This window comes from Osmerus mordax, chromosome 16 (assembly GCF_038355195.1).
Source record: "Osmerus mordax isolate fOsmMor3 chromosome 16, fOsmMor3.pri, whole genome shotgun sequence".
In the NCBI taxonomy this organism is placed as follows: domain Eukaryota; kingdom Metazoa; phylum Chordata; class Actinopteri; order Osmeriformes; family Osmeridae; genus Osmerus; species Osmerus mordax.
Genome location: NC_090065.1, coordinates 12,629,360 through 12,646,164, shown reverse-complemented (window position 1 = coordinate 12,646,164; position 16,805 = coordinate 12,629,360). Strand labels below are relative to the sequence as shown.

The window sequence follows — 16,805 nt, the reverse complement described above, 5'->3', positions numbered from 1 at the left end:
GAGTCATCTTGACTGGCAAGAATGGCCATCTTCACAATCATAAATCCCAGTGCAAACACACTCATGGATATGGACTTGGGTAAGGGCAAGAAGGCAATTCAGTAGAGTCTTTGGACTGACTTTGGCTGGGTGCCGACTTTAGAGGGTCAACCACATAAGCTACAGTAGTTCAAATGTCCTGTGTAAAATCATGTAGCTTGTGGCATATTATCAACAGCCTCGAAATTAGCAGTTTTAAACAAACAAGTATTAGGGGTTATTTATGTGGTGTGGTACTGTTCCCTTGATAGCCGTGTCCTAACAGGAATGTGTTTGAACGCTGACTGCACAAAGAAATCAAATACCCATGTTCCATAGAAAGAAAGACATCACAGTTAACCAACCTCCCCCAACACCTTTTCAGGACCATGGTATTCCTCAACATATTAACATGTAAATACACTTAGATACTTTGACAATGCGCTCAAATGCATATAATCTACATGTTAACTAGTACTTTAAGGAGATTCCACCGATTGAATGTGGTTTAGAAACACTTTCATGTCTGGGTTTTAAAAATTAAATGTGAGGCCTCTCTCTGAATCCCTAAAAGAGTTTTTCAATTTCACGAGGGAGAAGGGAGACCCACATACCCTTTGTAAAGAGAGACCCTGAGTTCAATAAGACTTCAGTCTCATTGCCTTTGCTCCAAGTTGAAGGTCTAAACGCTGGCTTTTTAAGACAGAGCCCCAGTACGGTGACAGATGGCAGGTTGTTATAGTCCCCGGGAATTGTGGAATACCAGTTGCTATGGTCCCTTTTCCCCCGTTCAGCTTCCCATTCCAGAACCCTAAACAGCATCCCTCCTGTTCAGTGACTTGGAAGAATGGGACTTGAAAATGCTCAGGTTGTTGTTGACAAACATGGGATTTTGATGTTCTGCCTTAATCTCCGATCCCCTTTATCCCCCAGTTCGCATTGCTCTCTCAGTATCTGATTACCATAGGGTGGAGGGAGGGGGGCAAGGGGGGGCAGCAAAGAAAACACCACACCCATTGAATAAACTAGAGAACACAAACCTCGTTTTTTCAGCCTCCTCTTATCTCCTCCAGGGTTTAATCTTATGCCCTCAATCCTTTGCATCCCTACCTTCAGTAAATTCGACCATATTTTTGGCTTGGGTGGTCGTCAGGACAACCAGTTATTTCCCATCCACGAGTCCTCCCTTCTCCCCCCTCCATCCCCTCCTCTTTTTTTTGTCTGGATAAAACAAAGCAGAGCCTGAATGGGCTCTGAGGTAGGTAAATGTATTCAGTGACATCAGCCAGGATGATTCTATTCTGTCCGGATTCCTGTACCACTTGTTTCCAGCCTTGTCTGGGGGCTGGACACTCTGTTGGTGCCATTGTCCCACGTGTATTCCACACAGGCCTGCAATTAATGGAAGCCTTGTCTAAGGCTTCTGGAGCAGAAACTGCTGCTGGGGTGGGGGACAAAAGGCGGGCGGGCGGGCCCATGGCAGGGAGTTGCTATGGGAGGCCCCCCTCCTCAGGAGGGGCTCAAAGGAAGGAGGTGGGGAGAAGACTCGGAGCCCTGGGTGAGATGTTTAAGTGATCCCCCCCTCTGTCTCTCCCCATCTGGGCTTGAACGCTCACACTCTGCCAGCTAAAAGGTAGCTTTCCCAGATTTGGTCATTCCACTGCCCTTTTGCTTTGACGTGACAGCAGTGCAATGGGACTGGGGGCTAGTAGGCTAAGGGATGGGTGGGGGGAGGGAGGGATGTGACACATGTTCTAAACCAGGTAAGGACTTAGAGATGGCATGGCTGTTATCCCTGGCAAGTGGACATTCCTAAGGAAGAATACTAGGTGTGGGGTCTTAAAAGTGATGCTGTTGTTTTAAGATGAACAATAATGTACACCAATCAGGTTGATGTGTACCCACTGAGGAGAATGCTGTTTGAGGTTGCATGTGTTCCAAAATAAGCTATACATCCTGGTGGAATATTTGCCCTAGGTCACAAGTCAGTCTAATCTTTGACAGTCTGGAACTCCTCCCGCCCTCAGCATCCTTCTGTTGATGGTGGTTATCAGACACTGCTGGTCTTCGATAGCTTTCTAAGCCTGCTTGGCCGACCCTGCACCTCTGTTCTCCTCCATACGCTGGGGTTCCCATACTGATACAGATCTGGAGTGTGCCATAAAGCATAGTTATAGATCACTGCCACAATAAAGCGCTGTCTCTGCTCCACCAGCAGGCTCATTGAGAACAGGACTGATAAAGGGTCAGTACGAGGCCTCTCCGCCAATCCTGCACCTTCCCCTCGTCCCTTGGACGGCCAGAGCCAACTGAAGATGTTTCCGATTAAAAGTCGGAAAGTAAATCAAAGTATAGCACATAAATGTGCTTGCTCTCTCCTCCCTAATGGTTTATGTAGTTCCCCAAGGGAGGTTCAGAAGAGAGGGGGTTGTGTGAAAAAGGGAGCGTGTTTAGGAGGTAATGAGGCAAGTAGATAAACTGGGATCAGATGAAGGCATTGCAGTTTTCGACCATACTTACTGACAGTTTAATACGTGTTTCACCGACAATTAAAACTGAACTGTATATACATTTAGTCTTAGCATTGTTAAATATATTAGAATTGTTTTTATACACAGGGTTTTACTCCACAAACCCCTTACTGTTAGCGCTACTCTGCAGACCCATAGGAAGTATATGGAGCAGACCCTGACCTGGCTTTTGGGGTCATTTCACCTCTGAGGTTTAAGGAGCTTTACAATGGAGACATGAAGGCATCTGAAGTCTATCAAGAGAAGGGGGAAAAGTCTGAGTGATAACCTTGAGCTGCACCAGATGGAGATAGTTCTGATGGAACATAGTTGTCAGAAAAGCTCACAGCAGGTCCCATTAGACGTATTGACGTCTTCCCTTTGTTCTAAAGACGGAGAAAAATGAAATACTACTGTTGAAAGGTTATCTCTGAAAGGCAAACATCATAAATGAAAAGAAAATCGAGAACACGACGACAGAATTTGTTCTATATTGTCTATCGGCTTAATCTGACACGAAATAATCACTCACATTGACTACAGCTATTCTGTACGAAAACATTTTTTACGAAAAGGTGAAATGACAATAACATAATTCGAATTTTCAATAACATTTAATTATGTTACATTCATTAAATAAAGTACTATCATTTTGTTTTACAATTTATATATTTTATAGAAAGAGCGCCGTGGATCCATATTAAGGTGCCATACATACAACCTAGCAGCCAATAGACGTCTTTCTTGCACGAGCCAAACGTCTCCCGTCAGCAGCAAGCGCGCGGTCATTGGTAGAAAGTTGCAGTGAGAATAAATTTTGGTGAAGCTTCACACGAGCCACTCGCGTGGAGCTCGGCTCTATAAATAAGACCGGGAAAAAATTGACGTTGCTTTACAAACCAGCAAGGTGTTCTGCCAACTCTGCTAAGTTTCTGTGGATCACATTGTGATCTCTTGTTGTGATGCGAAGTAAATAGGGGAGATAAACTGGATATCCCACTTCATTTAATTTTTCAGTTTTTGTGTATTTGGCTTGTTTTGGGATATTTTACCTCGAAGTCGAAGATGCCTGCCGATACATTTGGAAAAGCATCCCCATCATCTGTTGCTGCCACCCCTGCGAGCGTTAATGGCACTCCGGATAAACCCAGAACTGCCTCTGAGCACCGAAAGGTAGGGTATATCAACGGATTATTGTAACAAACTTAGTTTCAAACGTGTTTTTATAATGACCATAAGCTCCATATAAATGGTGTTTAATTCATGTTTGTTTTCCTCTTTAAGTCCTCAAAGCCTATAATGGAGAAGAGACGACGAGCACGAATAAACGACAGCCTGGGTCAGCTAAAAACTCTTATTCTAGAGGCATTAAAGAAGGACGTAAGTGCAAAGATTACACCATCTTTAACATCCTTGACTTTGAATGCCTAACGACAAATCCTTACCCAGCGAGGCCACTGCCTATACTGTGGTGGAATTTTAAAGCTAAGCATGAAGTCACAGGTGATTTAAAAGTGGAATGTCTTATATCTATTTTAGACCTCCAGAAATTCGAAGCTTGAGAAGGCAGACATTCTTGAGATGACAGTGAAACACCTAAGGAACATACAGCGTCTGCAAATGACTGGTATGAGTTTTGTTAAGGACCATTGATTTCGTATATAATTTCATAATATCTGGTATCATCTAATAATATAATGACCATGATGATGACTGCTGTAATCTAACGCTAATTGCTCTCCTTCACAGCTGCTGTTAACTTAGATCCATCCTTAATGGGCAAGTACAGAGCGGGTTTTAGCGAGTGCATTGGTGAAGTCACTCATTTTCTGTCGACGTGTGAAGGCGTCAACGCCGAGGTCAGGACTAGACTTCTCAGCCACTTGGCCGGCTGCGTGTCGCAGATCAACCCGGTGAATTACGCAACTCAGCGCCTGATTCCCACATATCCTCCGCAACCGGCGCTTTCCCAAGCCATTGCACATATTCCGAGTGCTACTCCACAGTTGAATGGAATGCCCTGCAAAAGTGTTTCGCCCGTCAGCATCCACCCGGAGGCGTTTAAGTTATACAGTGGCCTCCAAATTGTACCGGCGACAACCGATGGACATTTTGCTTTCCTTATTCCCGGCGCAGCTCTGGCGTCCTTAAATGCGCAAAGCGGCCATCCAGCGCTTGCCGTGGCGATGTCACCTGGCGCGCCCTCGGTCACTCTAGACTCAGTGTGGAGACCATGGTAGCGTTCCGACGCGCCATTAGACTTGAAAGACATTACACTGGTTTTACAAAAACATCTTACGTTTGTTGAGGCCTCTAGGCTATTGTATATATTGTGTACAGTTTATGCATTTCCCATTAAGAAATTAAGAGTAATGTTTACAGAGATTTCAAGTAATTGATAAAACATGTTGTGACTGAGATTTATGTTTTTCATTGGTGATTTTTCATTTGATGTCGTTGTGCTATGAGATTGATTGCATTGTTCAATCATTAATGCTATCCTTTTGGATCAATAAATTGTTATTGAAACCTTCAAAACTTCAGTTAGTCTACTTTCAAAATTGTTACACCATATTCTTGACCTAAAGATGTATTATAGACCTTTGCTCAGTGGAAGGTGTAACAGGGTTCCCATTGAAACCCGTAGCAGTCAAGGAAGTTATAATGTGTATTTCACACAGGCCTGTACCTTAATGTGCACAAAATAACACCTGTTTGGAGACCAGCTGTGTGTATGGCATACTTTTTCTCACCTTTAAAATGTGGATTCAGAAAAGATTACATATACTGTATAAATATAAATATTTTGGTCATGGAAATAAGGTTTCAAGTCATGAAAAAGTAATTGAAACCCATTGATCTAAAAGTGTGTGAACCCCATGTAGCAATCTGATGTTTCCTCATGTGTAGGTATTCCCACCTTTGAGTTCATATTGATTTATTGATGAGACATCATGAGATTTAGGCATGGACATAACACCCACCCAACAACCCATGCCCTCGCTCCATGAAGAAGTATCTCCCTCTTAATCCATCTTGAATACATCAGTCCGTAACAACCTCCGTCTGGGAATAAATAGCTCCCAGATGAGGTGGGTAACCTGAGAGGGGGCCGTGAGAATGACTCTGCCCTTCAGATGCACTTCCAGCTCAGGGAGGGAGGTAGGCAGTCAGCCTGACACGTGCAAGCTTGTCTGCCGGACAGGGAAACAAACAGGACAGGACTGTTTATGCTGGTCTGAGGGGAAGGTTATACAGGGAGCAAACAGGGATTGGCCATTCAAATTTCAACGTTTATTTGGGTTGCCAGATTGAGTTCCCAGTTCCCACCTAGGTTGAGAAGATGAAAAAGAAGAGAGAAACACAGTTTACCAGATATGTAGCACCTGTAACAACTGTGAACAAGCCAGACTGGGACTCAAACAGTGTGGTCTGAAAACATGTTGAATCGTGTATTTCTTTCTCAAATCAACTTTGTTAAGGAGTTGTTAAGGGGAAATATTCTTTAAGTCTCGTAATTCAATTCCAGTGATCCTATTTTCACACAGGAAGTGTAGACTATGTTTGCACATGGGATCTGAGTGGCTTAGCTTAGTAGGCAGGAGCCAGCGCTGTCCACTTAGCAGTGAGTTAGAGGACTGACAGCCCCAGTGTGTGTCCAGTGTGAGGTGTTCACAGAGGGATGTGGGGAGGGGGGGGCTTGACTAGAGGTCACAGGTGCCTGTCAGTCGATTCAATAAGAAAGGGCCGCTCAAACAGCTTGCTGCCCCAAACAGTGTCCCATCACCAGCACCACACCCACTCCAGGATATTTGCATTTTTGACATGATATATTTTTGAGGAGAAGTTGAAACTAAAACAATGTCAATAATTGTTCGCATTGGTAGGTTTTAGCGCTTCACTTGTGCTACATCTCAAAATAGATTTTGTCTACAATTCTTTTTTTGTTTTGCGTATGCAAAACTAAATATGACAGTCAATTAAGTATTTTTGACCAAACACAGCAGCCTGGTGTGGGAGCACTAAAAGCCAAATAGTGCCTCCCCTTTTAGAGGAGCCCCTGAAACACAAAAACAAAGGCTGGCCCCTCAGCAGCTCAATGGCTCCTCTCTTTGTGGCCTTCTCAGTCTTCATAAAAGACCTTCCTCTTGTTTATCCAGGAAGAGGTTTAATGGTGCGAAGGGAGAAGTAGGGTGGGGGGCATGCTGTCACTTTCACCATGCTAAAGGATCATTGTTGTGTGTTCCTGGAGGCTCTATAAGGCTTTAAGAAAACTCAGGCATCAGGCAACGTCCCTCAGAGAACATAGAGGATCGTTTGAAAGCTCCAAAACAGGTTGGTGCTTTCCTCAAGCTCCTGTCAGGGTCTTCCATGGCTATGGGTCTGATACTTGAGATATAAAGTGGGGAACGTTGAATGGGGTTGGATAGAGAAGGTTCATTCACTGATAAATACCCACAGTGTCAGTCACCCTCTGTAGCCCTTGTTGTTCTGCTCCTCCTTCCTGCCTGTTTCCTCATTCCCGCCTTCTTCTCCCATCCCCCCAGGTTGATGTATTTTTTTCCCCCATATTCTGTAAAGGCTAGGCAGAGTTAGTTCAGGCCAGGCCCCTCAGTGGGATCCATGATTGATGAGTCATTCTTCAAAAAGTCAGTGACACACTGACAGGAACCCCGCTATGGGAGAACCTATCTTACTGACGTGTACCGGAAATCTCTGCCGGGACTGCCTTTGTGGTGAACCGGCCTGTTATTGTTCTTGGAGATAGAACAATGATTTCTGGGGGTTCAGCAGTTCCTCATTAAATACCAGGGTGGCGATAGGCACAGATACACTTGAACCCTGTTGTGAGTCAACATTCTTGTCTCAAAACAAGAGGCTAAGTTCATTCCAAATCTCTTTCAATTAGATTAATTTGACTGTTTAGGTTGTTGCTATGTTGTTCGTAAAACACAACATACTTCAGTCTTCGGGGTGAACCGAAAGTCAATGTGACAATATTACATTGACGCGGTCTGATTTATTGTTGCGAAGCCATTAATGTAGGATAACGGTTGTATCCAAAAACCTCACCGTAATTCATCCCTCGCTATCGGGACATCAAAGATGTTGTTGGGTTAGGTGTCTTTAGGTTTTATTCAGTCTGCTCCTTGCCATGCTTGGCTTTTTGCCCATAAGGACTTATGAACAGGACCATAAAGATACACTTTCACTGCAGGTGTCCCTTCAAAGTGAGACGTCCCATAACTTCTGGTGGTTCAGTTACGGCCTCTGCCTTTTGGTCTGCCCAGACAGACAGGGTAGAAAGGCCATGCGGGTAGCATCTGGGGAAGGAGTTGAGCCTTAGCTGATAGAGATTACAGAGAGTTCTCATGCGTGATACATCTTTGAGAAAATGGTTGGTTTGTTAGGGGTTGGATGGAACTGGTGGAAGCTGGTCTATGACGTCTAACGCCTGACAAGATATGAGACATGAGCCAGTGAAGCACGTCCTGTGGGATTGAGTTCCTGAATCTCACTTTGTTCTCACACATGTTGGATTGCTGTGGATATCATAAAGAAGCCTGGACTCCTTCTGCCAGTGTTTTGTCACCATTAATCTTATTGTAATTAGAGGAATTGAGTTGTAGGAGAGGGGAGATTAGTTGTCTCGTTAGGAAGAATGAAGTCCTAAAAGTATTTCAGCACCTCCTCATTAGAATCAAGGATACACAATGAAGCAGTGGTGATGTGAATATTAAAAGCTCTCCATCTGGAGTGTTGCAAACAAAACCAGGGTCACAGTTTTAAAAGCAAGGTTCCTCCAGCCCAGCTCTGTTGATTCTTCCCCAATAATTGTAATTTGATGATAAGGAGCTTATAGCCCCTTGTTATACAGATGACTATACAAAGCGCAGTGCACCAATAAGGTAGGAGATTACCAGTTTGGGTGATGTCTCCTCGACCACTTAACATCTGCACCAGGTCAGCTGTTCTAATTTGGTCAGAGACACTCATTTAGCCCTCTCTAGGGGGTCTGGGCACACGGAGGAATAAACACTGACCCTCGTTTTCCAAGACAGAGTGCCAAATGGCCCATTTGTGTTTAAGGGATGTGGGTCACAGTGTCACTGTGTGTGTTCTCTTCTCCTCCTTCTTGTCATTTGAGAAAGAGACCTAATAGCTACCTGTGGTAGCATTCGGCTGAACGCATAGCTCATTTCTTCAGAAATGACCGAATGTGAATTTCTTAAATTCATTGAATGTTAGGAATAATATGTTATGAGCAATATTCTTAACATTGACATTGACGTGCCCCAAATGTGCACACTATATATGTCCGATATATAATTTCGTTTTGATTCAATTTGAATCAATGACGAGTTTATGTTTATGATAGCAGACACTGCAAAAGGAGGAGTCAGTCTCGGGTAGGTTAAAACTGGTTCGGTTGTTTCAGTCTTAAATGACCAGTGGGAGCCTTGCTCCCTCAGCCTGTGGATCTCTAATGACCCTTGCCCTTTGTCCCCCTAGACCTCACTATGCCCTCACAAACTCTCTCTTCTCCCTCGCTGTTCAAAACTCTGTGGGAAACCTCCCGGTGCATTGTGTTGTCTGGACATTGTGTGTCTCCCCTAGATAATTCCCTCCCAACCCCCACAGCCCAGATCTTCATGCCTGGTCCCCCTGCCCAGCTGACGAGGGTTTGTGTGAAGTATGGTGTCCAGGGCTAACTGACTTCTGAGTGGAGCAGAGTGCTGGGATCTGACTGGGAGGTTAAAGACAGCCTTTCATCCACCTTCACAGGATAGCGCCAACACCCTGCTGCTGTAAATCTGCCCTCTAATTCCTCTGCATTCTAGAGAGTGTCAGCGATGGATATTGATGGGTGAATAGGTAGTGACGAGAACTCTATTACACTCCAGGAGAGTAAGGAAAAACAGAGAGGGGGGATTTGTGTGTATGAGTGAGTAAGGGGGGGGTGAGAGAGAGAGAGAGTGTGTGTGTGTGTGTGTGTGTGTGTGTGTGTGTGTGTGTGTGTGTGTGTGTGTGTGTGTGTGTGTGTGTGTGTGTGTAAAAGAGAAATCCTAATCTGGCCACTTGACCTGCTCTCTGGACACCAGCCAATTATAGGGGTGGTGCGCAGCTTGTGTTTATGTATACAGACTAATGGTCTGTGAGTTATTAACAGTCAGGGTTTAATAATTACAATGCCATGGCAATGTCTACAATAACATAGTAACAGTGTAACTGCTAATTACATGGTTTTACTGAATGGATTGTATTGCTATGTATAGTAATCAATGACAAGCCAAGGCTCACTGAATTGTGTAATATTTATTTGTTGTGATATTCATAGTAGGTCACCAGTACGTGTTCCTGTGTCATCAGTTTGAAAGCAGCTTTTACTGTCATTCAGCAAGTCTGTATTTCAGCATTCAGTTTTCAAAACACACATTTTTATTGTATTTTCATTGTTTTTATGATGTGGTGTCCATTGTGTTTGATTGATAACTGATTTTAAAATGGTACCTCCATTATTTTAATTAGCTGATGAGGGATTTTGGATCTAAGATCCTTCTACCCCAGTGAGCTCATTAACTGACAAGCCTATGTAGGGTAACAATATTTTCATCGTTGAATTTCTGTTTGCCCCTAGTTTTGGTCAGAGGGGGATTACCAAAACCAGCCTTCCAAGCTTTGGAAGCCACTACTATGTCATTTGAATTGTGATGTCATTCAACTCAGACCAAGGACCCAATTGACCCAACGACCCCTGACCCTTGTAAACTTTGGGGTTAGAGTGCCGTATTCAAGGTGTTGCCATCTGTGTGCCTCACTTTGTCCCTCCCTCCCTCCTCCCCCCTTCTATCTCTCCTTTCTCCCCCTGTCCCACCATCCCGTCCAGTGTTCAGAGGCAGTGGACTGTGAAGACGTGTCTCTGGAGACGACTTGTTTGTCCCATCAACTTCTAAAACCGGAATAAAAGAGTGAAGGCATTGTAAGCACCTGCATAACTACTTGTGTTCTGTAAAAAAAAAAAACACAAAACAATTATCCTAACTTACTATTATAATCTTTATTTTTATTTTTATCTATGCCGAGAAATTCTTTTGATTAGTCTTATCAAATCTAGTTTATTGACGAAACAGAATGCCCTTCATGATCTACATTTAATTGTTATAAATTACGAGACAAGCCAAAAAGGAGCTTGTTTGAGTTACAGAAAGCTGGAGTCATCTGCTGGAAAGATCAACCACTGCAGCAGTGGGTAAATAATGAAGTTGACTGTGTAGCTAAGTCCAATTCGGTAGTGACGCTGTTTTTAAAACTTAAAGGCTGAACTTTGAACCTGACTGGAATAAGTTCATCCACCTCTCTTATCTCCCTGCTGAGTTGACAAAATTCTGCAGGGGTTGCTGGTTATCAGCTGTTGCTATGCAGGTCTATTTGTCATATTGACAGTTACTCTCAAGAAGATACTTCATCAACGTGGAGTCATACAGAAAACATTTCACCTGGCTAGAACTCCTTGCACTTTAAATAGCATTGATATTTTTGTCACACCACTCAAATACAAAGTAATTTATTGATATTGTATTCGAAAGTACATCAATAACTAGCATCAAAAAGGATGCATATATATGACATGGTATAAACTAACTGAATAACTAAAACACATCAATTCAAATTCAAAGTCAAAATGCTAAAGTACAAGCTACACAGTTATGGTGCTGTTACTACATTGTGAAGTTTCATTCTTAAAAATGTACTCAGCTGTACGGCCATCATCCTCATATAACTGAACCTTGAGCTTCAAAGGGGAACATTTATCAACCTTACACTTGATGATCAAAGTGTCATTATCAGTGTGGAGGGTGCAATGGCTGGGCTGTGGGCTCCTCTGCATGGGACAGACTAACTGGTCCCTGTGTACAGAAGCCAGACTTTGTCCCCTCAGAGGCACAGGGCCTGCACAAAGCATCTTACTAAGATCTTCCACATATCTGTGGTTTTCTCCCATCCAGTCGTACATGTATTGTATGTTACAGTCACAATTCCACGGGTTCCCGTGTAACCTGATCATGTTCTCGGACAGGAAATAGTCAAGAAGGCCCAGTGGGAGATTCTGAAGGTTGTTCTGTGAGAGGTAGAGCTGCTCCAGGAGAACCTGGTGCTCAAACAGTCGGGGTTTAATGGAGCTCAGGTTGTTGTTGTGTAAGTGGACCACTTTGATGTCACTCAACTCCATGAAGATCTCCTCAGGAAGCGAGGTGAGCTGGTTGTCAGAAAGGTCCACCACCTGCAGGGCTGTGAGGTTCCGGAGCAAGTCCACCGGAAGCTCATGCAGCCGGTTGGAGGATAGGTAGAGCTGAGTGAGAGCTGTCAGGCTGGTGAACGGGTTGAATGAGAGTTCAGATAACTTGTTGTTGTTGAGATTCAGCTCTTTCAAGCTGAAAGGAAAGGTTCTGTGACTCACATTTGTGATTAAGTTTCCACGAAGACTCAGCACCTCTAGCTTGGTTAAATTTGAAAAGATGCCATGGGGGAGGTCTGATATCTTGTTTCCATCCAGGTAGAGCTCTCTCATCTGAGATACATTGTGAAAAGAGTCTGGCGAGAGCCCAGTGATTTGATTGTAGCCCAGTATCAGGGTCTCCAGTTGGGTGAGGCCTGTGAGAAGCTCTCTATCCACTCTTGTGAGTGCATTCTGGGACAGGTCCAGGGAGCGGAGACTGGTGAGGTTCTGGAAGAGGAGGCCGGGGAGGTGGGAGATAAGGTTTCCCTTCAGCTGCAGTGTTTCCAGGTTCTGAAGAGAATCAAAGATGCCAGGAGTCACAGTCTGGAACCTGTTGAAATTGAGCAGGAGTCTGGTGAGGTTGACCTGTTTCCTGAATGTGCCCGGGTACAAACGTTCCAGCCAAGAGTTGCCACTGATCTCCAACTCCTCCAGCCCCGGCAAGGGATCGAATGCCCTGACCGAGACCTCTCGAAGGAGGTTGTTGAGGAAGACCAGCTTGGCCAGTCTGGGGTTCTCCTGAAAGGTGTTTGTGTCCAAGTAACTTAGTCCTGTTGTCATGACAACCAGCTCCCTCACCTGCGAGATGTTCCTGGGCATTGTTAACATGCGCTCTTCAGAACAGATGGCTCTAGTTGGTGTGAAACAATGGCATCGTGCAGGACAATGTGTTTCAGACATTGTGTGGTCCTGGTAACAGAGCTTTAGCATCAGACAAAGTGTGATGCCAATGTTTCTGTCCATTTTAACAATTTTTACTGTAGAAAAGTAATTAAGTGTGGTTAGATTCAATAAGTAATTTGACTGAACCTAAAACATCAATGACAAATCTAAGAGAATTTATTTGACTGCTGATATGACAGCAAAGTTGATCTTGTATTGTGAAGAAAATCTGAGAAACTTTGTTTACAGTAAAACATGTATTTGGACTAAACATTAGCAGATTCTTATTTTGTGATTCCAATAAAAACTTTACAAAATACCTTCGTTGTAAGAAAGGTCCCAGCTAGAAGAATGGAGAAAAAACTAGTTTCGAAATCCGTCAATCACATTGAGTACAACACACTCTGCAAACATGCCACAGAGAAGAGGCCTAATTTCAGCAAGACAAAGCCTTCTGTCATTGGCTAGTCTGAGTATGTCATGAAATCATTGGTTCACGACAGAGAGGTTGGTTTCCAAAACCATTTGACTTCGTGAACACGTAAGTGGAGTTACAAATTGGCAGGGACTGAGCATTACAGTAGATGATTGGATAAGGTGTATACATGTGATATAGTTCGTATCATGTTTATAAATTAATCAATATCAATATACATTTTTTTTTACTCGGATGTTAATATTGTCAGGATGTTAACATTTGATACTGTGTGCAGGTGCACAGTGTGTATGTTTCTGAAAATATGGAAAATTGCAAGGAGAAACTGTAGTGTTGATAGGGTCATTCATATTTTAAGGGTAATAGAACAGATTGCATTTTGGACATTGTTGAAACAAAATTCACAGAACCGCTATTGATTTGGGTTAAGTTTATAATAATCATCATAGGCCACTATGATGATATGCTTACGATAACATTAGTATGCAGCATGCAAATTCGACCCTTTCTGTATGCTTTATTTGACATCCTGATAATGTGGAACTGTCTTGTAAACAAGCACAAACAAATGTGTTATGATGTTTAGATGTTAGAACCTTGATAATATGTTGTTATTCTTGCACTTTCCTATCATCAGCAGAATTATGTAACATTGTTGTTGAGATGATGTTTTGGATGCTGTTATCATTGTACTGGTAAAAAATACAGAGCGTATAGGCACTAACCCTGAACTACTATTAGATCAGTGGACTTCTGGTTCTTGTTGTACTGACTAAATTAACTATTTGTCCGTCGACTTGGATAAAAGTGTCTGCTAAATTAATAACTACAAATGTATTGTTTCATTTTTATCTTCTTAAAATCGTAGAATTTTCGTAGAAAAAGAATGAATGGCAAATGAACAAGATAGCTGGATCACACAACCCTTTAATGTAAAATAATCTATGCATTCAGTGAGTGATGCCTCGTAAAACCCTCACTCAAAGTATTGTTTTTATATCACTGCTAATCCTATATATAGCCTATAGGATTTATAGACAGGCCTAAACTAAGTTAAAAAAAACTTTTTAACTGTCCACGGGGTGGCATAGCTCTTATTCCAGGACCCTCCCAAGGTGAGTCTGAAAAGATGCTGGCGCAATATACACCTTTCCTAGACAGCAAAAGTCGTCACTTGAAATATTGTGCCACGGTTCTTGTCTTCGTTTCATCTGAAGCACGCGTAGTCTTATCTCGTTCGTATTTAACTTTTTATACCCATTTATCATTTGTTTAATTTTATATTTTTCTGTGTTTTGCAAATATGGCAAACGCGGGACTGCAGCTCCTCGGTCTTTCTTTGGCTTTCGTTGGCTTTATTGGAATTATAGCATCCACTGTCATGGCCGAATGGAAGATGTCGTCGTATGCAGGAGACAACATTATAACGGCTCAAGCCATATATGAAGGGTTATGGAAGTCCTGCGTCTCACAGAGCACCGGTCAAGTCCAGTGCAAAGTGTACGACTCAATTCTCCATCTACCAGGTATTGTACCAAGTATCTCAAACTTTTATATCAAGTATCTCAAACTTTTATTTTAATGTTACTGTATTAATTACAGAGATGTGAAAACATAAAACACTAATAGACAAATTATGTAGCAACAACAACAAAAAAGTTGGGGCACATGTGTGGATGGGGCATATATATGATTTCAAACTGGTAACATTTACAATTTCACATTCAACCAAATTCAAAAGAATTTGACTCCCAGCTCTGTGATCCCCTCCCCTGCCTCCAGAGAAGAATGGTGCATGTAGGAACAGGTCTTGTGAATGCCAGAAATAACCAAACTTGCTACTCATGGTAGCAATGAACCCTTAGCTCCAGCAACACCCTAGCTGACCTTATCGCTACTTTTGTAGTTTGTTTTGTTGAATTGTGGGGGTTGAACTGTTGGAGGTTGGATACTCATGACATCAACTTTATATGAAGTTGAGAGTCAAAAATATACTGCTTATAAACTCCCAGTGGTATTCTAAAAACCTGACTTCTAGGTTACTGCCAGTGTGTTTAGGACTTGGCTTTATGCACTAATGATGACACAGAAACTTGGTGTTGTTCTTGTTATTGTTTCAAGCCATGGTTCAGGGCACGCGAGGCCTGATGCTCGTCTCCATCATTATCTGCCTCATCTCCATGCTGGTGGCCATCGTGGGCATGAAGTGTACCACTATTCTGGAGGACCAGAAGCAGCAAAAGAACAAGGTGGCCATGGTTGGAGGAATCATGTTCATCATCTCAGGTCAGGATTCAGTCTACAGCAGCTCACTATCCTGAGGGACTAATCATTCAAGTCAGAAACTGAAGATGTATCAAATCATTCAAGTGGCCTTGTTTCACATTCAGATGATTCAGCGTAATGTCAATACTGACATTATTCATTTCATGTTTTCCCAGGTCTGTTTGCTCTAGTGGGTACGTCCTGGTATGGACACAGAATAGCTCAGGAATTCTATGACCCCTTCACTCCCACCAATGCCAGGTGAGGTCATCCCTTCATGCTGGATTGAACACCTGTCGTACTCAGGAATGCACTTTATATATACTCTCACAATGATGAATCTTCACCTTCTGTAATCTCTATATTTCAAAGCCAAATGTGTTTCCTGTTAATTGCATTGCATGCCTGAAGTAGTTTCAGCTTTGAACCATACATGTAATCTCACTAATTCAAGCTACGTGTCTGCAGATATGAGTTTGGCGCGGCTCTCTTTGTGGGCTGGGGTGCTGCCTGCCTGACTATCATAGGCGGAGCCTTCCTGTGCTGCAACTGCTCCAGTGGGGGGCCAACAAAGTCTCCCCATTACCCTCCATCCCGCCCTGGACCTGCATCTGGAACTGACCGTGTTTAGAACCAGAAAGTATGAACTACGGGAGATCCAGGAGAAACACCATTTCTTCATCACATCTTTTCAGGGAACTACACTGGCAGCATGCACTACTCGATGCTATTTTAGTCACTTGCTGTGGCGGTGTTAAATACAAATATTTGATTTTATATCTTCCCCAATACATTCCTTTTTAATGTGGAATATTACATTTACTGTGTTTGTCGTTTACGATTTTAATAAGGTGATATGTGCAGTCTGATGTCCTTACTAAATCTTTTTAATGGATATATGATAGTACTGAGCAAGGATGCTATCGTGGAAACAGATGCAAAATTTACATTTGGTGTTTTTAATGAGACATGTAAGAAAATATGTTTTTAATGTTTTGTAATGGTTTACAAAAAAGATGATGTATTATGTGCCTTGACTTTTACATATTATATAAATATTTTTTTTGTGCAGTACAGTGCAGCAAAATCAACATCATATCAAAGTGCAACATTAAACACATTTGTTTTCACAGTGTGGTGTCATTTCAACATGACTTTAGGTGTTCCTTGTAGCTAGTTCCTGGTCCTAGCCAAGCAGACCTTGTATCTAGTGTCTCAGGTTAAATATGAGTACTCAAGGCATTCATGAAAGTTATCCTGACAAAAAAGGATCTCTTAATTTTCAATTGATACAAAGGAAGTCCATATTTAGAACGCATACCAGGTAATGATGTTAAGAGGGAAAATGTATAGCCTCAGGTATATAAAAAGTACACCTAGCCTTCGAAACTGCTAGGGAGTGGCAATTTCTAAA

General features: G+C 42.7%; 3 protein-coding genes across 3 annotated transcripts; 2 read left to right on the top strand and 1 right to left on the bottom strand.

The window, feature by feature from the left end:
- Positions 1 to 3,593: 3,593 nt before the first annotated feature.
- LOC136959303 (transcription factor HES-1-B-like) lies at positions 3,594 to 4,768 on the top strand. Its single transcript, XM_067253603.1, has 4 exons — positions 3,594 to 3,701; positions 3,813 to 3,908; positions 4,068 to 4,155; positions 4,278 to 4,768. Exons 1-4 carry the CDS (start codon positions 3,594 to 3,596, stop codon positions 4,766 to 4,768), a joined length of 783 nt encoding a protein of 260 aa, XP_067109704.1.
- Positions 4,769 to 11,226: 6,458 nt separating this feature from the next.
- Positions 11,227 to 12,771, bottom strand: zgc:153913 (carboxypeptidase N subunit 2). Its single transcript, XM_067253111.1, has one exon. The coding sequence runs from the start codon at positions 12,769 to 12,771 to the stop codon at positions 11,227 to 11,229; it is 1,545 nt and encodes a 514-aa protein (XP_067109212.1).
- Positions 12,772 to 14,308: 1,537 nt separating this feature from the next.
- On the top strand, positions 14,309 to 16,432 carry cldn1 (claudin 1). The gene is made up of 4 exons (XM_067253363.1): positions 14,309 to 14,652; positions 15,248 to 15,412; positions 15,568 to 15,652; positions 15,860 to 16,432. Exons 1-4 carry the CDS (start codon positions 14,430 to 14,432, stop codon positions 16,020 to 16,022), a joined length of 636 nt encoding a protein of 211 aa, XP_067109464.1. The 5' UTR covers positions 14,309 to 14,429; the 3' UTR covers positions 16,023 to 16,432.
- The last annotated feature ends 373 nt before the right edge of the window (positions 16,433 to 16,805 follow it).